Below are 27289 nucleotides of genomic sequence, written 5' to 3'. Positions count from 1 at the left end.
AAGATACATGTTTCAGTCCTGTTTCTGATGGTATAATTTATCAAATTGCTACAGGTCGGTTTAACCAAGAGATTTCCTTAGATCCTGAAAAACAAAAACCAGTTTTAAAAAGTCAGCGATGGGGTGCCTGTGTGGCTCGGTTGGTTAGCTGTCTGCCTTCGGCGAGGGTCATGATCTCAGGGTCCTGGGATCAAGCCCCATGTGGCCCCCTGCTCAGCGGGGAGTCTACTTCTCCCCCTCCCTCTGACCCTCCTCTCTCCTTGTGTTCTCTCTTTCTATCTCAAATAAACAAAGTCTTAAAAAAATAAAAAGTTGGCTATGTTTTAAATAAAAAGCCCTAAAAATTATAATTATCTTCCTCAGGTCATTCAGTCCCATGTTCTTTTTTTTTTTTTAAGATCTTATTTATTTGTTTGACACACAGAGAGAGAAATCACAAGTAGGCAGAGAGGCAGGCAGAGAGAGAGGGGGAACCAGGCTCTCCGCTGAGCAGAGAGCCCAATGTGGGACCTGAGCCACCCAGACGCCCCCAGTCCCATGTTCTTAATTTTTGTTTTGCTTGATACACTTTTTTTCACTAGTTTTGGAAATTCTTACCTAATTTGATTTTATAATCTTAAGGTTATGAGAAATCTGTACTGAAATGTTCCTTTGGTGAGTCTCATAGATGAAGTACAGTACAGCTGCAGTGGCATCAGCCTAAAACAGTAGCTGTAGATGAGATTTAGATATGCTATGATTAAAGGTTGGATTAAGGTTCATCACGATGCACTTGGCAAGGAAATCTGGTCAAGTTCTGTGACCTGCCACACCTCACAATAATAGCATACCAGGATATCAGATTTCTAGGTGATTTTACACAATTTTAGAATACTTAGTTTAGTTATTATCTACACAAACACACTCTAACAAGGTTTAGAGTCATTTATTTGATGCTTCCCATTTCATTTAACATTCCAGATAAGTCTCACAAAATCGCGGAAATGTTCCAGGAGCTCTCTGGAACATGTCAGGTAGAATGTAGTCAAAAGATTTCATTTTAGAATTTTATTTTGGGAAGTAGGTAAAAAAAATCAAAAGGTTAGAACATTTGATTGAGTAGGATCACAGATGATGCTAAAAATATTTAATTGTTTATTTGAAGTGACAATAAAATATTTCAGAGGCAAATACAGAAAGTTATACAGCTGTGAATAAAATTTAGCTTTAAAAAAAGTTAAGAGTCAGGTTTTTGTTTTGTTGTTTTAAAGTAACCAAAGAAGCCTGATAAACACAGGAAATTATTTTCACAAAATAGAATCCTTGCTTTCTAGTCTGATAACTGATAAAAGCATTTACAGTTTCTTATTGTAATATCTTATTAAGAGCAAACCAATAGTTCAAGAAAACTTTGTTCTTTTAACAAGGAGAAAACAAAAGTTTTAATTTTGCACCAGTATATTCTTGATAATGAAACTCATTAATTTAAATTTATTCTAATCTTAACCAGTACTGACAACACAAACTATTGCATTCTAAAGATTTCTTCTCTAGAAACCTTACTCAACTTTCCTGTTTACATTCAGAGTTTGTCCTAATTTTTTTTTCAGCTCAGTTCATTATCCCAGGGTCCTGAGATTGAGCCCCATACAGGGCTCCTTACTCAGTAGGCAGCCTGCTTCTCCCTTTCTGCCTGCGGCACCCCCTGCTTTTGCTGTCTCTCGGTCAGATAAATAAGTAAAATGTTAAAAAGATAATAAATCACAAACCAGATTTATAAATCCATACTTTAGTTTCTCTGCCATAATATAAGAGTAGATAAACCTGTGTTCAGTACTTAATGTTTTCTTTTTTATCTTTTTTGGAAATGATATTTTATTTTATTTTTTAAAGATTTTATTTATTTTTGCGACAGATCACCAGTAGTCCGAGAGGCAGGCAGAGAGAAGGGGGTAAACAGGTTCCCCGCCGAGCAGAGATCCTGATGCGGGGCTCCATCCCAGGGCTCTGAGATCATGAACTAAGCCGAAGGCAGAGGCTTAACCCACTGAGCCCCCCAGGCGCCCCTTGGAAATGATATTTAACAAATTTAGTTCATCATCTAACTCGACAAAACGCCAAAACTTCAGATTATCAAACATTTTGCAAGCCACCCAGAAATTTCTTTATAAATCTTTTAATCTTATTTATAACCATTTAATTTGCTTTTGACAATCATGTCTAAATGACCCACAAAACTTAATTAATCATTAGACAAAGTCAACCATTCTAATTTTTAATTCTTTTTTAAACAAACTTAAAACAGAGACAACCCATTGAACTTTCATTAAACATTGGTAAAATAAAACTTTTACATTGTAAAGACTGCTTTATTTTAATTAAACCAGCAACCTTAAGGTAGCTTTAGTAGTAAATATTTTCCCAGATCATAGGAACTTGGTTAAACATTTGGGTTAGTTTCTATCTTTTAGAGTTTTGGAATGCCTAGTTATTTATTATAAGCACTTGCTTTAAACTAACTTGAGTGCTTTTACAAATCAATTTCACACTATCTGGAGATAGAAAAATGTCTCACATTTATAACATGTATGGATACACATACACAGACAAGATGCAAACAGTCTTCTAGCTTTTGTTCTGCTTGTGGAAATGACGTTACAGGCCTAGTCCCCAAATACTTCCCTAATGTGTGTGTGTGTGTGTGCGTGTGCGTGTGCGTGTGTGTGTCTGTGTGTGTGTGAGAGAGAGAGAGAGAGAGAGAGAAACTTCTCCCTAAATTTCTCCCCAATTTTATTTCAAGTAACTGCTGTTAGGTCCTAAGGAAGGTGAGTTAGAAATTTACATGAGAAAGGCAGAGAGAAGGCATCTCTGTTTTCTTCATGATGAAGATTTGGCGCATATCTGTTATGGAAAGGTCCTAGAGTCTGGGCACAGAAGTCATTCTGGCAGCTTCTACTTAAAAAAAAAAGTCTTTCCCCTTTTATTTCTTCAGTTTCAGGCAGTTGTGGGTTGTGTTTTACATTTTAAAGGCATAAGATTTATCATTTCAAGGTACAGAAAGATATGCAAAAAAATAAAAGAAAGTTTTCCCCCCAGAGTTTCAGGATAACTGCGATTTAAAATTCACCTTCCTTTCTCCTAAGTACAGTACAGTTTTGTTCCAATAGCTTGATTTTTTCCAATATCCAGAAACACTGTAAGAGGAATTGGCAGTGTTTGGGAATTGGTAAAGATAAGTAGGCTTTGACTGGGTTTAGGGTTGCATTTCTGGTTTTGTAGAGATCTGTAAAATAGAGTTATTTTTAATTTTCCAAAGCACAAGATTATAGCCTGAATATCAGGTGATTGGCCTGCCTTTTTAACTAAATATGCTTCTTTATATTAGGGAGATTTTTAAATAAAATTGGACTTAAAATATTTTTATCTTTGTAAAACCTGTATAAAGCATTTTACAAAAACCTTCTTTTGGGTACATCATTCAGCCTTGGTTTCTGATGTGGTAGTGTTGGGGTTTGGAGCCGATGACTAAGAAATCTTGAGATGGCTTTGGTGCAATAAAGTGTTTTATTATAGCACGGGGACAGGCTTCCTGGGCAGAAAGGGCTGCCCTGGATTGTGAGGTAGGACTGGTGATAGACTATAGAGTTGAGGGAGGTAAAGTTGAGAAGTTTTCCAAAAGGGCTTTCCTATGCTAAAGAAGACTCAGAGGATCCTCAAACCCTAGTTAATTGCTGAGTTTAGGATTGTTTTTCTCCTCTAGCAGAGCATTAACATTAAGACAGTTGGGAGCTTCCTGGAGGAAGGTTATGTCCTGCCTGCCTTAAGTATTTGTCAATAAGCTGCAGGTTATAAGGAAATTTAATTTTATCTACATTTCTTTCTGCCTTTGTTCCCCACATCAGCTTCTATCAGTCCTTGAATATTGACCCTTCAAGGATTATTTGTAGGAGGGTCAAGGAGAAATTTTTGGTTCTGTTTCTTGTGAAGGGGTTTTGAGAATGGTCATTAGTCTTTTTAATCTCTAAAACAGGTAGGATCTTTGCAAAGTGGAGGTAAAAGGTCTTTATAATTTAAGAGATTTTTGCTTGCATCCAGGAGACACAAATTCTTTTGCAGTGGGCTGGTCTAGGATAATACCTGCAAACAGTGTCACATAAGAATGCCTGAAGCTGGTACTCTCAGCCCCTGGAAGGTAGGAGAAAAGCAAGTCTATAGCCATTCTCAGGTGCTTTAGTTGAATTTACTCCTTGCTTTCAACATTTATAGGAGCAGCCTGTACACTTTGAACCAAGAGGTTAGGCCCGAGTGCTTCAGGTAGATCTCATAGGGAAACCTAAGTTAAAACAGGCAAATGAGGCCAGATTTTAAAGGAAATTTACATTAGGTATGGGCATTTATTTCAATTTAAGTCTAATTTCTGTGATTTTCTTTTGTCAATGGACAGGTCCCTAAGACAGCTATTATACTAATAAGACAATTAGAGCTCTTGGTGAAGTTTATTTTTCTTTTGAACTTAGCTGTTTGAAGGATCAGTCATCTATCTGGCCATGGATGAAGTAGATCTAATAGTGACTCAAAACCAGTAAGCCTGGGGCGCCTGGGTGGCTCAGTGGGTTAAAGCCTCTGCCTTCGGCTCAGGTCATGATCCCAGGGTCCTGGGGTCGAGCCCTGCATCGGGATCTCTGCTCAGCGGGGAGCCTGCTTCCTCCTCTCTGTCTGCCTGCCTCTCTGCCTACTTGTGATCTCTGTCAAATAAATAAATAAAATCTTAAAAACAAACAAACAAACAAACAAACAAAAACCAGTAAGCCTGAATGGCTTAACCAAAAATGCAAGATACACCCAAAGACAGCATAGGTTGGGCTGCCTGGGTGGTTGGTGGGTTAAATGTCTGCCCTCAGCTCAGGTCATCATCTCAGGGTCCTGGGATGGAGCCCCGCATCACATTGGGCTCCTCGCTCAGTGGGGAGCCTGCTTCTCCCTCAGCTGCTGCTCCCCCTGCTTGTGCTCCTCCCTCCCTTTCTCTGACAACAAAAAAACAAACAAAAAAGAGGGCATAGGTGGTACAGCCCCACGATCCAGAAGTTTCCTCCCAAAATTAGGCTAAGCAAAGACCTTCGCTGCACAGGCAGTAAGCATGGTGTGGTTACAATGGTGTCTGGTCTCCCACCAAATTATGAGATGTCTCCAGTCAGCAGGAGGCGGTCATCTGTTACACTGAGCAGGTGATACGGGAATGGGACTTTCCAGCACTAACAAGCAACAAATGTTAAGATGGCAAAGATTCTTACAGAGTAGGAAATGTGGGGGTTCAGAGCTGACGGCCGAGATAGAATTCTTGAGATGTCTTCAGTGCAAAAAGGTGTTTTTATTAAAGCACAGGCGCAGTGCCCGTGGGCAGAAGGAGCTGCACTGGGGCTCTGATAGGGGACTGATTAATTACTTTCATGTTGGGAGGGGGTTAGGGAGATAACCTGAATCTCTAAGGCATTTTGGAAGTAAGGTTTCCAGGACCTTTGAGGGGGTTGGCTATTGTTGGGAAAAGGTAATTTATTATCATCTGATAAAACATTGTTCATGAGACCCTTCAGATGTATATCAGTGGGCCCTACACTTGGAGGATGATTCCTAGCATGTGTCTTGGGGGCAGGTATGTGTGTGTGTAAAGTTAAAGGACGTTTATATGTTAAATTTTTATATTTAAAATTTTTATATGTTAAAGAAGACTTAGAGGATCCTGGGGCGGGGGGGTCATGATAATGTTAAACTGAGATTGCCTTTTGGCCTTAGCAAAGTGTCATCATCAAGACAGGTGAGCTCCGAAGGTCACTGCTTGTTTCAGGGATTTGCCAGTAGGCTGTAGAGAGTGAGGAAGTTTAATTTTTTTTCTTTTACCTTTGTTTCCTACAGTGATTTACTTTGCTAATACTGATATTCACTCTGAATAATACTTAATCTTATGTTTATGAAAGCATTTGGTTCCACATTTAGAAAGAGATATACTCTGGGTACTTCCAAGTATATTCTCAAATTCATTGCCATTGAAACATCAAATACTTGAGAAAACAGGGTTTACAGAGGATAATCTGAAAGCAAAGCAATCCAATCCATTCATTTCTCTAGATACTCTGAACTATTTCTAGATTAAGCCAGTCAGCAGAGAGCAGAATACCTGTATTGAAAGTCTTGATTACCATTGTAAAATTTTGTTTACTGAATTGTGTTTTGGCATTTTTTTCCATGGAGCTACATTGAAGGAAACTGTAAGAAACCTCCTATGAGATTTGTTGTTATCTTCTTATACAGATGTCACTGAACACTTTGTTTATTGTGTAGCATGGTTCCTTTTACAAGAGGACTCATTTGAGAAATTTCTTTCTGGGCTCAGTACCAGGAGTCTTATGCTTCTTTAAGCAGCTAGTTAGATTTTATTTTTACAGACAAGATGAACCTCACACCTGATATGTCTCCATCTGTGTAGTATGCCAGGAATCCTAAAGCCAGAGTTTCAGCTACAATCCCACAGAAAAATATTCTGGTTCGTCTTTATCAAAGTAGTGTATGGATAAGTATTTTTAATCAAATATTACCAAAAAATTTCATTTAAATAGCAAAAGTTCCCACCCCAGTAACCAGTGCTGACTTCTTGATAGATCAGTTTGTAGTTAGCTAACGTTTCCCCATACCTGGTCTGCTTTTAGAAATGATATCAAATATTTTAAATTATCTCCTTGTTCCTTTTGTTGCTTCTAATACTAGTAAGTGGGTTGGCTGTTCTGTGGAGCTTTGGATAGGTCTCCTGACTCATTACATGAAGGATGGATTTTATCCATGGTGTCCCGTCCGTTCTGCATCTTTCAAACGTTTCCATGTCCAGACTTCTGTCAGTCATGCTCCCTTTGAACACTGTTAAGCTTGGTAACACCGCCTTTGTTTTTCTTACTTTGTGTGTTTATTTCAAATATCGACAAATACAGATAACGGGTAGCACTTATCTAATCATCTTCATCCTTTTTTGTGGCTTGGCGTGTAGGATGAAGAAGAAAATTTAGGGAAGTTTGGAGTGAAAATTAGTATAAATGTGAAAATAACGACTTTACGTTATAGAACATATACAGTAGAGAGGAGACAAAGGAAGATGCAGTAGAGATTTCTCTGATGCAGTTGAAACTACATGTAGATATATTATAAACACGGAGAAAAAGTTTGACAATGTCTTAAAAATTTAAGCACGTATCTACTCTGTGAGTCAGAAATTCTCCCCGTATGCATTTTATACACATGTTCACAGCAATTTCATTCATAATAGTAAAAAACTGGACACTGCCCTGGAATCTCTTAACAGAAGCGTAGCTAAATAAACTGTGGTAGGCTGAGAGCAGTTGAGCACAAAGGGTAAAACCTTAGAATGCTGTCATCATGTGATTCCCATAGAAATAAAGGGAAAGAAATTGAAGAACTAGATTTTAAAATATTTTACCTTATTGTTTTTCCAAGTGATAGTATTGTTCTTATACCATGATTCTTAACTGATGGTTCTTTTGGTAAAATACTTCTAAACTTTGTTTGTAACTTTGGCAAAATGAAAAAGGTAAGACCTTTCTAGTTGAGTCAAGAGCAGAAATGCTCAGAGGAAGTATTACTGCTCACTTACAGAGAGTGTTTTAGCATTTGCCACACACCATGTCGCGATGGTTTTATAACCCAAAAAGAGTATGTTTTCAGCAGAGCTCAAGTGAATTATCTGTGTGAACATCTGAGATTTGATGTTTGTGTCAATTCTCACCTTTCTCCTATTACTTGTCCCCTGATTTTGACATGATTTTTGCATGACCATTTCCTTTTTTCTGTATGATCTCTGCGACGCCTGGCGACTTTACATATTACGATAATACCATCTGTACCTTTGGGAAAACACTGTTGATTTGCCTAGGGTCTTGAATCAGACTAGCATGCTTTTTCTTTTTCTTCTGTAGGATAGTATCAAACGTGGTTTATTTACTATGACTGGGTACTGCACTGGCTTTGGTACATCCAGAAATAACAAGAGCTGTGAAATGTGAAGAGGTGGGAGTTAGGGAATGGTCATTTTTATTCATTCATTTAATCGGATTGTAAATGGATAAGTCCTCGGACACCGACCATTGTGGAGGGCCATCAGATATAGTGGTGGACCAGAGGTTTGATCACAGACTTCAAAGCTGGCCTACAGTGGATGATGAATTACACAATGAAGTAATTTCAGCTGAGTGCAGAGAGTAAGTACAGGGTGTTCTGAGGATCCCTGTGGAATACTGGGGGATGGAGGGGTGAGGGTCAGGGGATATGCTTAACTTCAGGAAGCACATCTGAGCCAAGTCTTGCCAGGCATGTTTGTACAGCCGGATGAAAACGATGACAAGAAAGTTCAGGTGACAAACCCGGATCTGGAGTGTAACAGAGGCAGTATTTACGAAAATACTTCTTTTCTTCCTGCCTCAGCGTGCAGTGTAACCAGACCTGGAGACTCACATCAAGGCTGCAGAATGGAAAATCTATTTCTATATTTTGATGTAAATTGTTAGCATGGGGAAAATAAAATTTAAAATCCAGCAACAAGTAAAATTCCACTTAAAGAAAAGTGATTATAGTGATCAAAGGTTTATGACATCAACTTAAGGAAAAAAATCAATATGTGCTTTTGTTGCAGCAGAGGTATTTTATGGTTTAAGAAATTAAGATCTCTCACATTAGGAAATATTCTTGTGTTGTTGTTTTTCTCACAGAGTTTCCCACCTAGGAGACTTGTTGGCAGTAGCACTAAGAACTCCTCCCAGGCTCACTTACACAATAGCTGTGTGTTTCAGACACATATTATTTTGTCTTAAGCAAAACCTCTGCCCTAAGATATACATTCTCACTCATTTACTATAGAAGCTTGTGGTCCCTTATTTTAGGTTTCCTGAAAGGTGAGGTTTAAGTGAGGACCAAATATACTTATTCTCTTCATAAAATACTTCATAAGTTACACTTCAGACCCCATAATAGTGAATTTGAGGGAAATTTTACTTCATGCATCACACACAGCATACTTCTAAATCCCTTTATATTTTCGTCCAGTCTGATAAATTCTATGGTTCAAGGAATGACGAAATGCTTTCCCAAAGTTTATTGGTTTTTAAATGCCAAGTGGTGGAAAGGTTTTTCTATGATTTTAGACTTTTGCATCCTATTGGAATTGAGGGGAGGATTTATCTATTTGAAAGATTCTCTTAGACGAGGGGTTGGCAGGTATAGCCCCTGGGCTAACTCTGGTCTCTGTTCTTTTAAAGTCTGTGAGCTGTGATGGTTTTGACATTGTTTCAGTGTTGTTAAAATAAAAAGGAAGACGAAGAAAAAGGATATGGGACTGAGAGGTATGCAGTCTGCTAAGCCTAAAATATTAACTGTTTGGAATTTTACAGAAAAAGTGTACCTTTCCTGTGTCAGGCCATCTGAACTCTTGTTTCAGCTAGAGAAAATGTTCTGTGCCACATGGTGGGGAATTTTTAGTTATTAAAACTCTAACGATATTTAGATTATACAGTTAGCATTCTGAATAACTCACCCTATGTTTTCTTAAAAAATTCTAACTCTTTGTTGTATTTTAAGTTTTTCTTTTAATTCCAGTTAGTTAACATACAGTGTCCTATTACTTTCAGGTTGTACAACACCTGGGATTCAGTAATTTCTGTAGGTCATGGTGCTCCACATGACCAGTGCCCTCCTTAATCGCCAGCACCTGTTTCACCCCTGCCCCTACCTCCTCTTCTATGAAGTTTAGTAATTTGTAGGACAGTCACTCTCAAGTAGCAGCACAGGTTTTAAGTTATATTGCTCTTAGCTTTACTAAGTTTAAAGCCTTCCGAGTTACATAAATGCTATGTTAGTTACAAAAAAACCAAAACAAACAAAAACCCCCAAACCCTAACCTTCTAAGCATATATAGAACTCACAGCCAGTAAAAGAGATTTAATAGGGATGACTTATAATTCACAAGCTTCTGTGATTGATTTTTCAGTCTTAACGATGAATTTGTCGGTTGTTTTCATGTATCCACAAAACATGTATTACTCTGTGACATTTTTCCATAGGTTGGATTTTAAAGCATATTGTTTCATTCAGGAAAGATGTAAATTCATTGTAATTTTTCAATTTTTCATGCATATTTCCAGTTCTTAAAGACTTTGTAAATATCAGCTGAATGTTTTACCTTGATAATTCTTTCTTTTTGCATCTATCTGAAAAACCACCAGTGGGTGTGAAAGAGTCAAATTATTTGAAAAGAGATGCTTCTTTTAAAGACTTATGGCAGAGTACTCATTGTTAAGTGAAGTGTGCACTACAGCAGACCAGCCTTTCTTTTTTTAGTAAAACCTGTCATTCAAACTCTTTAATTATTTCTATTAAAAGCTGCAGAGGGGCTTTCGTTAGTGACCACAATGGGAGCATTTTTGGGGGGAAAAGTGTAAGAAAATAAAATTCTAATTTTTGTCAAAGTTTGTTCAAATAAAATTGAAGAGAGAAATAGAGTATGCAGGCAAATATGCTGTATAGTAAATGAGCCAGAAATCAAATGTACATCCAGAATGTGGTATGATAAGAATTCTCAGACTTCAAATTTGATATTGAAATATGCAGTATCAAATATCAAAAATAAAATGTGTTGTTCCTAAATACAAAAACCTTTATTCCCAACTGAAAATTTTATTCTCAAACCAAACTCAGTGTAGGGATGCCTGCCAAGCTTGTTACTTTGCCCAGCTTGCCCTTACTAAGCTCTTTGACAGACATCCTGTAAGTTCTCTGAGACTCAATTTCCTGATTTGAAAAAAGTCCGTCCCTACCAAACTTAAGGAGGTGCAAACAATACAACATGTACTAGGACTCTTTAAATAATAAAGTGATATATAAATATTAGATGTTGTTTTTATTAAATCAATGGTTGTACCTCTTTCTGTATTTAACTTTTCCAAATACTGCTGTATAAAAGGAGACATTTCATACATATTCATGCCTTTATATTCAAGGCAGTGATTGGTAACACCTACACTCTTCTGAAAAGTTTTAAACTCCAATTAAAATAATGGCTTAAATAGCAATGCTTGGAGATGAAAAGAAGTGCAAAACGCACAATTTACTGATGCTGTGAACACCGGAGAAAATACCATATGACATGCATTTGTTCATAAATAATACATATGCCCTCTCCACGAAGCTCAACTTCAATAAAACACAACTAGCTGAAACATCTGAAATTCTCGATGTGTGACCTTTCAGTGTGATGATGAAATTCACATGCAATATATCTAAATCTTCACTAATTATCTTTCCATTCAGGTATCTTTGTATTTATCGGTATTTATTCAGTTGCTTTAAAAAAATTTAAAAAAATGAGGAAACTAGGCAAATATTGAGAAAGCCCAGAGGTTTTCTTCAGCATGTTCTGGATTTAGATGCTGGAATGCTGTTTCCACAGATGTGCCTACTTTGTCTTTTTCTGACATCCATGCCTTTATAATAGCAGAATGACCAGCAGGAGTTTAGTGGAAGGAAAGCCTCATTCCCAGTAGTTCTGGGTTCTGTTTTGTTTTCTCTCCTCACATGTGGTGCATTTGGGATCCAGGTTGTAGTAAGTTTCCTGTCTCTTCTCTTCCGGATTCACTGCTGCACCACTGTTCTTTCCTTCTCCCCGAAGCACCCCGCTGCTCAGGAATACTGGTCACTAGATCATTCTATCCTATATGATTCTGTAATTTATGTTATGCTGTTGTCTTCTGTTTTTCTAGGAACTTCACTGTATTCAGGGAGGAGGTGTTAATGACCCTGATCTTAACAGTGATGCGTAACTTTTTTTGCTTAAAACCCTCCAATGGATTTCTTTCTGGTACGCTTAAAATGAAATGTTCAACATGGTCATGGTTTACAGTCCTGTCTGCTGTGGTCTCCACCCCTCCCAACATCTTCTACCCTGTTCTTCCTTTTTTCACTGTGTTCCAAAAGCCCTGGTTTCCTTATTATCCCCAAACATGCAAGGTATGCTCAGTATTGTATTCTGTATATGTAATTTAATATGTAACAACATACACATATTATGTAATGTAATGTCAGTAATGTATATACACACAGTCATTAAATATTTATTATTTGTTAGCTACCCAGTTATGTACTTTAATACCTAAATGCCATGAAAACTGAAACTCTGTATTGTTTACTCCTGTAACCCCAGTGATTTGAACAATATATTGTGCTCCTAGCTGTTCCCTGAGTGAATGATCAATGAATGGATCAGTGAATGAATGAATCATGTCAGCACAAGTGCTAAAATTGAGTCGCATTAAGTCTGAAGCCTCAGACCTGAGTTCCTTCTCTGCACCAGGAATAACCTGTTCTCTGCTCCTCCTCCATTTATTTGCATCTCCCAGACACCGTTCTGCCCTCCTGTCCAGCTGAAGTCGGTTTCTTTCCTTTTTGCCTGATTAGATCGTTTTCGTAAAGCTCCAGATATTACTGAAATTATTACCTGTATTGTCCACTTTTGCAGTTTCTTTTAATACTGCCTTTTGCAACTTTTTTCATATTATTTTAGGCCTGTGCTAATGTGATTTATAAGAAATATATTTTCTGTTCTCTGTTCATCTTTCCTGGCACACAGCTCCTCAAATCCTTGTAGTTTCCTAAGTGATATGTACAATAAAGGTGAAATGGATTTTGTTGTTGTTGTTGTTGTTGTTATTCATAATAAGCTCCTGGGGCCGCCTGGGTGGCTCAGTGGGTTAAAGCCTCTGCCTTCAGCTCAGGTCAGGATCCCAGGGTCCTGGGATGGAGCCCGGCATTGGGCTCTCAGCTCAGTGGGGAGCCTGCTTCCCCCTCTCTTTCTGTCTGCCTCTCTGCCTACTTGTGATCTCTCTGTCTAATAAATAAATAAAATTAAAAAATAATAATAATAAGCTCCTTTGAGCCACACCAGAGTTTATACTAGAGGTGATTTTTGGAAAGCCCCGAGATATAATCACAAAAAGGGGGTGGGGGTGGTTAACAGTTGAACCATCCTGACCTCTGGAGAGTTTAATCATCAATGGCCGGTGATTTAATGATTTTTCTTGCATTATGAGACCTCCCTAAAAGTCTCTGAAGTTGGTGTTGGGAAGTATTTTGGGCTGGTGAATATGTAGAGGACTGGGGGAGGTGGCACCCCTGGAGAAGGTTTGGAAGCCCTTTCCACATACCTTGCTCTGTGCATCTCTTCTGCCTGGCCGTTGCTGAGTTGTATCCTTTTATGATAGAACAGTAATATGGTAGTAAACTGGTTTTCTGAGTTCTGTGAGCTATTCTAGCAAAGAGTCAGACTTGATAAGGGGGTCATGGGAATCTACTTTTAGCTGGTCTTTCAGAGGCAGAAGGGACAAATTAGAATTGAGATAGGCATCTGAAATGGGTTGGTCTTCTGGGCCCGCTCCCTAACCTGTGGGATCTGACTCTATCTCCAGGTACGCAGTGTCAGAATTGTGTTAAATTATAGGACCTCCAGCTAGTATCCATGGAGAATTGGAGAATTTCTTAATATGTAGGAAAACTCATGCATTTGGTGTCAGAGTGAAGTTTTGGAGTAGAGGGGAAACACAGAAGAGTGTTGTGTTTTGTTTTCTTTTAGGCCTCAAAAAACTACAGATGTCTCAGAGATAGTGCTCCCAAAGAGTTACTTGGTATTGTTGTTGTTAGTATTTATATATCATCACCAAGCACTACAGCAAGCACATCCTCAAGATAAATTGTTTGGTGGCTTTTACTGAGTAATATTTAAGATGTATTTTAGATTAATTTAAATGCTGTAAGGATTTAATTCCAGTGATTTTGGTCAGGGATCCTCACCCATATTACTTTTGCGGCCGGAACAACCAATAGTGGTATTAAAATGCAACCACAGTTTAATAGAATACATTCCTGGCATCTTTATAAAGCTACAGCCTGGATAGAAAAATAACTTAAAAAAAAATCTTTTGCTGGTTTTCCTGATCAAATTTTGTCAGTAAGATACAAAGAAGATGCTCTCAGTGTTAACATTCATGACTTAAAGCTCATTGTGGGCTTGAAGGTAGGTGTGGCCCATTCTACAAAGGCAGATGCAGCTAAGGATGAGGAAAACCCCAGAGGGCTCAACAGGATCATCCGCAGAGACAATCCCAATTTTCAGATACGCAACCATACATCCTTTAGACTAAATTTTACCCTCATGTAGGTTATTGGGATGTCTATATGTTATAGAAAATAGTATTAATCCTGAGGAAATGTTTCCTTCTGAGCCCTATATTACTAGGTCTTACACTGAACATTTTGTGTTTGGAGGCTAGAGTGTGAGGAGTGCCCATCAGGTAACAAACCAGCAACCACAAATTCAGGGCAGTGCCATGTGTGTTGTCCTGCTTCAAAGCTGCTATGTACTTTTCCTCAAAAGCATGTCTTTTGTGCTTCTTATCAATTTTGTGTGTTTAAAAAACTGTTACAAATAATTTTTTAAAGCTAGAACTACTATTTTTATACAGAAGCAAATTCAAATCCTCAGGTCAAGAAGACAACAAATTAGCCATGTAATATGGTGCTTATGTTGTGGGGGTTTTTTGTGTGTGTGATTAAAAAAAGGGCAGTTTTCTTCTTAAAACTTTTATTTCAGTGTTTAAGAGATCATATAAGCAAATATAAAAGAGGAGGGCACATGGGATACAACATTACAAAAATTCAAGTTATCTAATATAGAAAGAGCTAGAATGTATGTATGAAATTAAAACTGCTAATGTTTAAAATAAAACAGACATACATTTCTCATTTATTTGACTTACATTTTCTAAATTATGATTGTCTGTTTCTTTAAATCTTCCTTTAATTAGAATTTTATGCTGACATTTTCCCTATTAGATTATGATTGTTTGGAGTATAGCGTCTGTGGCTCTAGGTATCTTATGTCCCCATATTATCTTGTTCTATACTGACCGTGGAATAGTTGTTTTACAAATGTTTCCTGAATGAATGATAGCCATGCCTGAAGGAAATCCATTTGTTCTCTGCTGAAAAAACATAAGACAATGGGAAATTCTCAATGTAAATAAGGTTCATGGGAAATCATGCTTTTGATTTGACCACATCCTCTGTAAATGAGAAATCTGGAATGGACATATTTCTGACCAACTCGTAAACTCTGTAAATGTGTTCATGCTAATAAAAGGTAGAAAACTCTGGCTATTTGCACAATGTATTCATTTGTTCTTTTAATCTAACTGATGTTGAAAGTTCAGATTTCTAATGGTGGCACGGGAAGGTAATACGGAGAGATTTAAGAGATTATGCTGAGTGAATTAAGTCAAGCAGAGAGAGTCAATTATCATATGGTTTTGATAATTATTTGTGGAGCTAATAATTGTGGAGCATATTTGTGGAGCATAACACAATTATGCTTATTTGTGGAGCATAACATTGTGGAGCATAACAAATATCATGGAGGACAAGGGGAGTTAGAGAGGAGAAGGGAGTTGGGGTAAATTGGAAGGGGAGGTGAATCATGAGAGACTATGGACTCTGAAAAACAATCTGAGGGGTTTGAAGTGGCGGGGGGGTGGGAGGTTGGGGTACCAGGTGGTGGGTATTATAGAGGGCACAGATTGCATGGAGCACTGGGTGTGGTGAAAAAATAATGAATACTGTTTTTCTGAAAATAAATAAATTAATTTTTTTAAAAAAAGCAAGAAATATGGTTGGAGGCTGAAAAACTATAATTTAAATGTAAAATATGAGAACTTGTAATTTAAATATTTACTGGATACTGCAGTGGATTCCGTGTAGTGTTTCATTCTTCTAATATGTGTGTTTTTCACCTTCATAAGGACACATAGAAATTTTGGCCTAGTTTCCGTTTAAAACCAGACTTGTTTTCAAATAAAGGAAGTATGGTAGCTTTGTTCGAATTGTTTATAGTAGAAAATATAAAACCCTGCCATTGGAGAAGAAAACTTACATTTATCTTAGCACACAGAGAACGTGGTTGTTTCCAAAGGATGTTGTTCTTTAATTTTTAAATCCCTTTTCTTTTTTTCCAGGCATTTCCTGGGAACATCAACTCTGATAGTGTGGTTCGTCATGATTTACAGCATCCAGTGATCGCCCGCTATGTGCGCATCGTGCCCCTGGACTGGAATGGAGAAGGCCGCATTGGGCTCAGAATTGAGGTCTATGGCTGTTCTTACTGTGAGTATCTGTTGAAATCTATGGTGGATTTTGTCATTTTCATTTAATTAGTGATTTATTTTTGATTATGTAACATTATTTGCTTTCTCTGACAATAAACTGCCTTGTTTTTATATATAAATATGTAAGTTTATCTCTATGTTCTAAATATATTTTTACATCTTAACACAGAAACACATACAAATACCTTTAGCAAAGGATTTTTGTTCCGTAGACTAAAACGACAAAGCTTATTAAGTAAGTTGCCTGAAGTCTTCTGCAATATTTAAAAAGTAGAAACTTACATTATTATCCATCACATCTGATGTGATGTGATGTGATGGATTTTGGATATATTCTTGAGAATTCCCTGCCAATTCTCATCAGTTTCACCCTTTACTATTTTAAAGCTAACCACTAAATTTTAATGTCAAGGATATTTTATATGTCTGTAAGTTTTATTTGCTCCTTTAAAAAATTGCCTTGGTCCCCTAAAACGATGATTTTCTTTTAATCATGTTTTAAGTTCTTTTTCTTATTTATTTCTTAGATCCATTGTATAGATGTCTGGTGATTTTAATATATGGATTTTGGGGGATTACAGCGGTGAATAAGGTGCTGTCTTGTTTCTACTCATTTTTACCAGTAGTGCTTGTTTCCCTTCCCTTCTCTTCTGTCTCTCTTCTTTATAGCCCGCTCATCTGCCTGTCCTTCTCTTCCCCATCTTCTTGACTGTGACCTTAGTTTCTTTCAAACTTCCATCTGTGGAATTTCTTACAGGCCAACTTTGATGATGGATTTATCTACCGAAGATCTATCTTTGCTTATTTGCTTCTATGAGAGCAGTTCCAACACAGAATTACTTTAGAGATTGTTTGAGGTGTGTTGAGGCCACTAGGTAGTAGAGATTCAATCGGCAAATACATGATTTGCAAATGCTGGCTTTAGAATATGAATTCTGTGATAAAATATTTCCCTCTTCCTAGGTGTCTACCATCAGACTCTCCCTTACCTCTCCTACAGATACGTAAAAATAAAAGTTCACTACAACCAGAGGATGGCAAATGACCTATTGGCAAGCTTTTTAAAATTAACCAAACATTTAGTAGTTTATAATAAAAAAATATATATATATAAAACTTTCACCTCTGTAGAAATCAGTTACAGAGATTGGTGTGGAAATAGTAGCTGTTGTGATAACCAAATTGTATTTATTTATTCATGAGCAATATTGTTACGTGCAAACTGAAGTGGTTGCTACAGAGGGGCCATGGAGATCATTTAAAAGTTCTCCAGGTGTTTATTTTATTCGGTCATCACTTTATTATAGCAAATACAACGACTAGAGAGGCAGAGAAATATAGCTCTTCAGCAGAATGTAGATCTTCAGGTGGAAGAGTTAACTTGTTAGGAGAAGCCTAAAATGAGCCTTAACATAAATCTGGGTTCTCTGTAAGTGGTCTGGGCATTATGGATAAAAGAATTCTGTGTTCACACATATTCTAAGTATCAGCACATTGGGAAGGCCAAGACAAAATGTGGTATTTTCCTCTGCAAGATGGATTTTCTCGGGAGCATGTTCAGTAAATGAAAAATGTATAATGCTCTTCATAGAAACCATGATGTATGAAATTTATTAATAATTACATAGCACATTTTATGTGTCATGAAATATGGTGAATGTTAGTAATACCACGGTGAATAAGGAAAACATTACATGAGAGATCAGGTGGAACAACTAATATAGTAGTATTGATCGGGATATAAATAGTGAAAGTTAAAATACACCAGAGGCATATCGCCTGAATGACAGAGCTGAGAGGAAAACCAGTGAGTCTGGTACAATGCTAGAGCTCACGGCCACTGTTCTATTTCCCTACTCCTTGATTCCAACAAAATGAGCAATGATGTAACCATCACCAAGTCAATAAAATAATCCTATTGACACCTGGCTTCCCTCCCGGTCACTGCTGCTTTTTCAAGGTAGAAATTCACCTGATTTTTATCCTCATAGATTAATTTTACATTTTTTTTTTAGTTTCACAAAAATGGAATCCTGAAGTATACATCATTTCCCATCTGAGTTCTTTTCTTCAGAATAATAATTGTAAGAGTTATCCACACTGTTATTTAAGGTATTTGATTATATTCATTGACGCTGTTACTCTATTGTATGAATATCCTATAATCATCAATTCATTTTATGTTAATGAATGTTTGAATTATTTCCATTTTTGGCTATTTTAATAGAATTGCTATAAATACTCCTCATGGATGTCACCTTAGGAAGAACAATACCAAGTTAGGATATATGTATGTTTAATTTTTGTCAGTAATGACAAAATTCTTTTCTGCAGTGCTTATTATCAACTCACACTCCCACAGCCAATGTAATGATTGTGGCGTGGGGAGAGTATCGTGCATTATCCAGGGGGCTTCTACGTACATGGGTTCTGTCCTTGTGAGTGGTGGGCAGAGGGAGAATTCACAGACAGGAAAACGGAGGCACTGGGACCAGGGCGCAGAGACCGAGTGATACTTTTATAAGTCGAGGAATGTCAGCAGCCTCCAAAAGCTGGAAGAGGGGAGAAGATTCTCCTTGGAGCCTCTGGAGGAATTGAGGTCCTGCTGACACGTTGATTTGAATCTAGTGAAACTGATTTGGGACTTCTGGCCTCCAAAACTGTGAGAGAATAGAGCTGTTGTTTTAAGCCAACAGGTTTGGGGTACTTTGTACAGCAGGGACTAGGAACCATAGACGTATCAATATCATTTTAGGGGGAGAAAAGGTACAAACATAGCTCTAGAGCCGTGTTCTTCAGTAGAACTTTAAACAAAGATGTGAATGTCCTTGACCTGCTGGAGTCTGCTGGTCACATCTGGCTGTTGAGAACTTGAAATGTAGCTGAGATAACTGAGAAACTCATTTTAAATTGTGTTTAATTTTAATTCACTTGAATTTGAATTTACATAGTGTGACTGCTGACTACCATATTGGTTGGTGTAGATTAGGAGAACCAAAAGTCTGCTTATTATTTTTCTTCCATGTTCTTTTATAGTTTAAAGAACCTACAACATTTATTTTTTAAATGGCATTCTCTGATTTTTTTCCCTTAGTTTGGTGAACAATGATTTAATAGCCCAGACACAGTTTTTATTGTCAAAGAGTTGATGACTAGTCATTTCTTTAACAAGATCCCCAACTGGGCCATTTTTGTAACTAATGTCCAGATCAGATTCTTTTTATTTATCTATTTTTGAAGAACCCAAATTGTATTTATGTATTTTCCAAGAGAAATACATGTTTATACTAAGAAAAATATGTGTTAAAAATATTTGTGATGGACAACTTTCCTAAAGCTACTGTTGTTTAAGTTTACCTGCCCTAGTGTAGGCCCTTAGAAGATGGCCTTCTGATTTTGTTTTTGCTTTTTGTTTTTGTTTGTTTGTTTGTTTGTTTTTAATTTAGTGAAATACTATGTCAAAGACTTTGCCTTTTCAATGAGAAAAAGAATCATGGGTCTTTGAAGGGGAAAAATCAGATACACCCTTTTATTTTGCCCTCGTAAGAGTTAGCAGTACTCTGTATGCTAGGGTCCCAGCAAGGAGAAATTAGGCTTCGATCACTCCTGTGGGAGAGAGAAATGAATTCTCTCATCTTTCTAAATCCCCCTTGGAAGACTTATCTGAGGTCTGTCCTGAAGTTGCAGATCAGGGAATGGAAGTGCCCTTCCTCTGTTTCTAAGTTTGCGGAAAGGGCTGCAGAGGGCAGGATGTCAGCAGGAGCAGTGCTTCCGTTGGAGGCGCGTGCTGCTGCCGTCTGCCTGGTGCTCGTCATTTCTCCTCTGTGGAGTTCTTCCGTGGCCACTTTGCCGTCTGAGAAGTTCGGTATTTCTCAAGCTTGCGGATAGAAAGTTCACTCTATTCCAGGTGGAGAAGGTTAGTTCTAGGCCACTTATTTGAAGCCTTAGGGCTTCTCCTGTTGGTATTTCCCGACTGGTCTTGAGACTCATCGGAGTTCTAATTTCAATGAATCTAAACTCGTTTTAAATTATTGTGTTCCCTGTACATTTGGTTTTCCCTCAAGTTTAGTTGAAAGAAGTGCATGCTGTTATTTTTAAAACTTAGTGATATTCCCCACATCTTCTGACTCAGTAAACCTTCTCCCAAAACACCGATGCTAATCTTCTTACTGTGTACCGGAGAGACTACATGAAGCAGAAGGGAGAAGTCTCAGTCTAATAATTTCTAAAAATCATTTATGGCTGCAGTACTCCCAAGATTCATTTTACACAAGCCCAGTACAATGTCCTGATTGACGTGAGCATTTTTGACTATAAATACTGTATGAGCTTTTAACCAGAGTCTTCATAAGAGTAAAGTCAGTGCCTTGGGATACCAAGATACACACAACTAAACTAGTTTTCATATATGCCTTCAATTTGAATGAGTAATTAATAAAGCCTCGATATTGGGTTGGATATTGCATTGGGATACTACCCAATGCAAATCCTGGTGGAAAGTAAGCACCATACTAGGGCAGGAAAAAGTATCGAGAGAAGCCAAATACAAACAAAATACAAACAAAAAAGCCAAATACAAACAAAAGGACAGTGTTTTGTTCATTTCATGCTGTGCAAATGAGATTGTCTTCCATAGGGACTGATACTCACTACGACCATGCTGCCTCAGCAAGAGGTGCTGTCGTGTGTATGTGTCAGTTTCCTAGGGTTGTCATAGCGAAGTACCACAAACTGTGTAGTGTAAGACAACAGGATTTGTTCTGTTGTAGTTCGGGAGGACAGGAGTCAGAAACCACAGTGTCAGCAGAGTTGATTCCTTCTGCAGGCCCAGAGGGAGAAGCTATGTCATGGGCCTCCCTTACTGCTGGTGGTTGCTGGCAGTCCTGCATGCTCTTTGACCTGTTTGTGCATCAGTCCACTGTCTGCCTCTCTGTTCTCACAGCCTTCTTCCCGCTGTGTGCCAGGGTCTGTGTCCTCACGTGGCCTTCTCCCCTCTGTGTGTCGGGGTCTGTGTCTTCACGTGGCCTTCTTAGAAAGACACCACTCATGGGATTTAAAATCCACCCTATCCAGTATGACCTATTTTTTTTTCTTTCTTTCAAGATTTTATTTAAATTATAGCTAGTTACTTAACACATAGTATAGTATTAGTTTCTGGGGTAGAATTTAGTGGTTTGTCAGTTGCACATAACACCCGTTGCTCCTAACATTCAGTGCCCTCCTTCATGCCCATCCCCCAGTTACCCCATCCCCCACCCACCTCCCTCCAGCAGCCTCAGTCTGTTCTCTTTTGGTAAGAGTCTGTTGTGATTTGCTTCCCTCTCTATTTTTATCTTACTTTATTTTTCCTTCCTTTCCCTTTCATCTGTTTTATTTCTTAAATTCCACATATGAGTGAAGTCATATGCTATTTGTCTTTCTCTGACTGACTTATTTTGCTTAGCAAAATATACTCCAGTTCCATTCTCATTGTTTCAGATGGCAAGATTTCATTCTTTTTGATGGCTGAGTAATATTCCTCTGTGTGTGTGTGTGTGTGTGTGTGTGTGTGTGTATCAATCACATCTTTATCCATTCATCAGCCGATGGACATTTGGGCTCTTTCAGACTCTGGACATTGGGGCTATAAACATTGGGGTGCACATGTCCCTTCACATCACTAGTTTTGTATCCCTTGAATAAATGCCTAGTAGGATCTTAGGGTATTTCTATTTTTAACTTTTTTGAGGAGCCTCTGTACTATTTTCCAAAGTGGCTGCATCAGCTTGCATTCCCACCGTGTAAGAAGGTTCCTCTTTCTCTGCGTCCTCCCCAACATCTGTTGTTTCCTGAGTTAATTTTAGCCATACTTACCAGTGTGAGGGGGTATCTCATTGTGGTTTTGATCTGTGTTTCCCTGATGATGAGTGATGTGGAGCATTTTTTTTTTCAGGTGTCTGTTAGCCATTTGTATGTTTTCTTTGGAGAAATGTCTTTTCATTTCTTTTGCCCATTTCTTAACTAGATTTTTAAATTTTTTGAGTATTGAGTTATATAAGTTCTTTATAGATTTTAGACATTAGCCCTTTATTAGACATGTGATTTGCAAATATCTTCTCCCATTCTGTCAGCTGCCTTTTAGTTTTGTTGTTTCCTTCACTGTGCAGGAGCTTTTTATTTTTATGAAATCCCAATAGTTCATTTTTGCTTTTTTTCCTCTTGCCTCCGGAGATGTCCCTAATAAGAAGTTGCTATACCCAAGGTCAAAGAGGTTGCTGCCTGTGTTCTCCTCTAGGATTCTGATGGATTCCTGTCTCACATTGAGGTCTTTCATCCATTTTGAGTCTATTTTTATGTGTGGTGTAAGGAAATGGTCCAGTTTCATTCTTCTGCATGTGGTTGTCCAGTTTTCCCAGCACCAGTTGTTGAAGAGACTGTCTTTTTTCCACTGGACATTCTTTCCTGCTTTGTCGAAGATTAGTTGATCATAGAGTTGAGGGTCCATTTCTGGATTCTGTATTCTGTTCCACTGATCTATGTGTATATTTCTGTGCCAGTACCAGACTGTCTTGATGATGACAGCTTTGTAACAGAGCTTGAAGTCCAGAATTGTGATGCCTCTAGCTTCGGTCAACCTAATTTTAAAGTAACCAATTAAAATGACTGCATGTCCAAGGATGAATGTGTTTGGAGTTTCTGGGTGGATATGAATTTTGGAGAACATATATATTCATTAAAACTAGTAAGAATTTCTGTTATATTAGTTTAGCTGGGCAGAGAAATAAGTAGTTTTGGGAATCCACCCGTGATTCCTATTTAAATTAAATATTTATTTTGCATAAATTGAAAGGATTCTGGTTACTTGTATTTTGTGTTTTTCACACATACAAATACACACACATGAAGTGAAAGATCTGTTATGTTGCTTGGGGATTGATATATTGCGACACAGACTCACCAATCCCATTAGGATTTATTGAATTCTATTTGTAAACCATTTTGCTAATTTTAAATCTAAAGTGCAACATGTCATACCTGTGGTTAAAACACTTTAATGGTGCTACATTGCCTAAAGTTCAAGGTGTTATCTTGAAATATAGTGCCTTTCCTGTTACCTCTGCAGTCTTACATCCCCTCACTGCCATGTTGCACTCTGTGCTCCAGTAATACAGACTGTTCCTGTTTCCCAGTACATGCTGTGCTTCTTGAACATGTTTTTGTCCAGGATGTCCTCTGCAACCACTAGGTCTCTCCACGTTCCCCTCCTCAGTCTCATCTCTTCCGGGATTCAGTTCAGATGCAATTTTCAACAGGAAGATTTCTCTGAATTTTCAGAATAAACCACATTTCGTTTTACTCCCATTACACTGTGTGAATATTTTCAATGAAATGTGTATCAAAGTATTCCAGAATACAGCACAGTGTGAGCTTCTGGGGAGGGGGCAGACGCAGTCACCGTATTCATTATCGGCATCCTGTCAATTATCAGACCATATGCAAGTAAAATTTGCTCAACTGAACTAATACCAAGATGCAGATGATGCGGGCCTAACCTGCTCCCTCGGTGGGAACCGATTCCCCTTTGATGCTGGGTAGATTCTTTCCTTAGGTGAACAGGGTAGGATTCTCTTGCATGATATTGAATGTTGCTCTAGGTGCCTACACAGCATTGAAAGACTTGTTGTACTGACTATATCAATAAATGTTCCAAAAGAGTCACACAAAGCAAAGAATTTAGTATTCCTTTTTCTAATTTTGTTTTGGTACCTTATGTTATTTCTATTTAAGATTATTTTAAACCAAAATTTCATGCAGCTGCTTTATGAATTATAAACATGTAAATTGCTTATCATCAGAGGAAAAATATCATACCCTTATTAGTTAATTTGAACTTCATATCAAGATTAGTGTGAAAAGTAAATCAACATGAAAATAGATTTAATAGCTATCAAAGCCAAGTTACACATGATAGAGAGATAATTTAAATTGTCATGGTAGTAGTATGTTATATATAAAGGACATGCTCTGTTCTTATGTATGCAAGTATATAAAAAATAAATTCGGAATGTTAAACCGAAATATTCTTGCTACTAAGAGAAGTGGAACTTAGTTTCAAGAACATATATTCTTCAGGTCTTTGCAAAGTACTTTTTATTTTAAACTTGAATTGGAATACTTTGTAATAGAAACATTATCTGTATATATCTAATTGTGGCTCACCTTGATGATAATAATGCAGTAACTGAAGATTATTGTAGCAGGTAAAAAATATTTTTGAAACGGTGAAAAATAAACTGAATCATTTGTGTTATGGTTTTGACTTACTAGGCAATGTAAATTCATAGGTGTTACAAGATAATAAGTTATTGTCATTTTATACCCCAAAAGTCAGATACTCGGTGAGTCTCATTTCTGGATTGACATTTGAGCGTGACATTTGCGTTGAAAGGAAATTTATGGTATGAAAAACAAAGAATTACATTCTCATTTTTCATGTCTATGGAGATGCATGCTATCAGCATTTAATTATTTTTTTCCAGTGTAATTTCTTTTACTTGGGAGATAGTTACTATTGAGTCTGTTCAATGAGATAACATGGCAAATACACGTTAGTTTCTCCTTAGATACAAGAGAGTCACAAATAACAGCTAGTTCGTATTTTGGAGAAATGCTTACTTAAACATTGATTTAGAGCTAGATTTACATTGTATTGCTTACTACAAAATATAATTTACCCTCAAGAATTTTTTAAGTTCACATATAAAATCAACAATGTTGATTCAAAAATAAACCAAAATTATTGATTGAGAATAACATATAATCATACCTGTTTGCAGTTTTGAAGCAGGAGTAACAGTACACTTCTGTTGTGGGATAAGAGAGGATATATTTTGTATTGTAAATATTAATTCAGAATTCTTTTCATAAAATAATTTCCAAAAAATACATATTTTAAAATAAAGCATACACATAGCATGATAACTGGTTGAAAATTAGAATAAAATAATGAAAAATAACTATGCTTCAGCATGGTTTACAAATAAAGTACTTTGATTAATACAAAGAGACCTGTGCATACTCTACGAGAACTTTAAAAAGCTCCCAGGAGGCCTCCTAACCCAATCCCTTATTTTACTAATGAGGAAACCAAAATCCACAGGGTTATGTGACTTGCATAAGTGAGTTATTTGCAGACCTAGGAATCCTTCGTAACAATCTGAAGCGTTGCTCCTTCTCTGTCATTTGATGCCTCTCTCCTTTGGTTAATTCTTCTTTTCTTCTTCTTCACCCACAGGGAACTTTTATAATCACAGTGATGGCCTACAGAAATATTATCTTGTAGATTCTAATGACTCTAAAAAATTGGCCCACAGTGCTCACTGTAAGAACATACAGGGGAAGATGTTTGGCAATAAAAGCATCTGCACAGTATTGTCCCACATGTCCGACAGTACAATATGAAGGTCTGGTCGTCCTAATACACTCATTTAAGGACAGCTTGCAAATGACACAACTCAAGCTTTCTTGCATTTTGTTGTAGGAGGTTTATCAACCTCAGACAGTGCATTTCCTCAGGGAACCTCAGCTCCTGAGATATTCTCACTACTGTCTACATATAGGTTAATCCTTATATATGTTAGGTGATTGCAAAGAATACAAAAGTCAAAATTACAGTTATGCAGTCCATCAGCATTTCACTTACAATCCCTGGTTAATGTGAGGGAAGAAGTAAAATTTAAAACACTACAAATATACATTAAGAGATTCTTTTATTAGCTTTTATTCTTGAGCTGTTAGTCTTAATTATCACCTATTTAAATTAGCTTAGCTACGGAGAAAAGAGCAAATATTTAAGATGGCAGTTATCGCCCTCATGAATTAGAAGTAACAATATAATAAAATAATCATTTAGTATGCTCACTTAAACCTTCCAGCAATGCAAATTATTTGGATATATCACTTAAAAATTAAAAATCACTCGTTTAAAAACATTTAATAATGTTATTTCTATTAGACTAGTATCAGATTTTTCATACCTAGACTTGAAAAAATTATCACAGTTTTTCAGACTCCTATTCTCATTAGAATATATATGTAATATTTTCTTACACTTCAAACAATACTATATTAGTCTTTTCAGTCTTTCATGCTTGTTTTGGTGGACAGGGAGGAGTTGAGCCCACTCTCTGTTCCGTTTCACTTCCAGTTAATGGAAGAATGAGCCAAGAGAAGAAGACAGGTAACTTGGGCCAATCTCTTTTGTAAACATTCTGATACTGATATTGCACCTCCTCTGCTCCCATATAAATGATTTTTCTAGGAGGAAAGTCCTTATCTATGGAATGTTTTGGGCATTCCTATTATGAACCTGTTTTAGGTTGCTTATGGTAAACATACTTAGCATCTCTGGATATATGAACATGACTCCCTGGAAAATAACTCCTAAGCTAGGTGATCATTGAAGTATTGAATGGAGATATTTCATGACATAAATGCTCAGGAATAAGCAGAAACTGTGCCTGGTCCTAAAATAAGGGAAGATTTTTGGCTGGGGGACCTTAACCCTGGAAGCAGAGCTGTACTATAGGGGAAACTTGCATTTAGGTCATTTGAGACCCTCTGGACTTTCTCAGATGTCAGAATACATATAATACTGGACCTTAATTTTAAGCCTTAATCCTACAGCCTTATGATTGCTTGTTTCTTGAAATTATTGGTAAAATTGGACTCTGGTTAAGACCTTTATTTGTATAAATGTGATTTATCCATCTAATCCTAGTATCACTACATGGATTGCATTGATTACTAGCCTTGGTCACATCTACTGTATGTAAAGCTTCATGCAACTTTTTTTTCTTCCCTGCTATCAACCTCCTGCTTATCAGATATTTACTTTTTTGTACTATTTTAAACATGCTATGTCAGCCATATTTGCTTATCATGTGAAATGAATTTAGAGAATGGGGCAGTGGCTTCTTATACTTACTTTAAAACACAAATATTATGTTTGGGAGTGGGAGAATCCCCTTTGCTATGGCCTTGTGCTTTTATAGAAAAGGTAGTACCTTTCCTCA

At 37.2% G+C, this 27289-nt stretch overlaps 1 protein-coding gene across 1 annotated transcript in view; it reads left to right on the top strand.

The window, feature by feature from the left end:
• CNTNAP2 (contactin associated protein 2) overlaps window positions 1–27289 on the top strand; it is a 1946973-nt gene that overhangs the window by 807115 nt on the left and 1112569 nt on the right. Inside the window, exon 4 of the mRNA XM_059396202.1 lies at window positions 16086–16233. Coding sequence (XP_059252185.1) covers window positions 16086–16233 — 148 coding nt within the window. The remainder of the gene's footprint in view (window positions 1–16085; window positions 16234–27289) is intronic.

The sequence above is a fragment of the Mustela nigripes genome, chromosome 4 (genome assembly GCF_022355385.1).
Source record: "Mustela nigripes isolate SB6536 chromosome 4, MUSNIG.SB6536, whole genome shotgun sequence".
Taxonomy (NCBI): domain Eukaryota; kingdom Metazoa; phylum Chordata; class Mammalia; order Carnivora; family Mustelidae; genus Mustela; species Mustela nigripes.
Note: the sequence above shows the minus strand (reverse complement) of the source record. Positions and strands in the feature narration are given on the sequence as shown.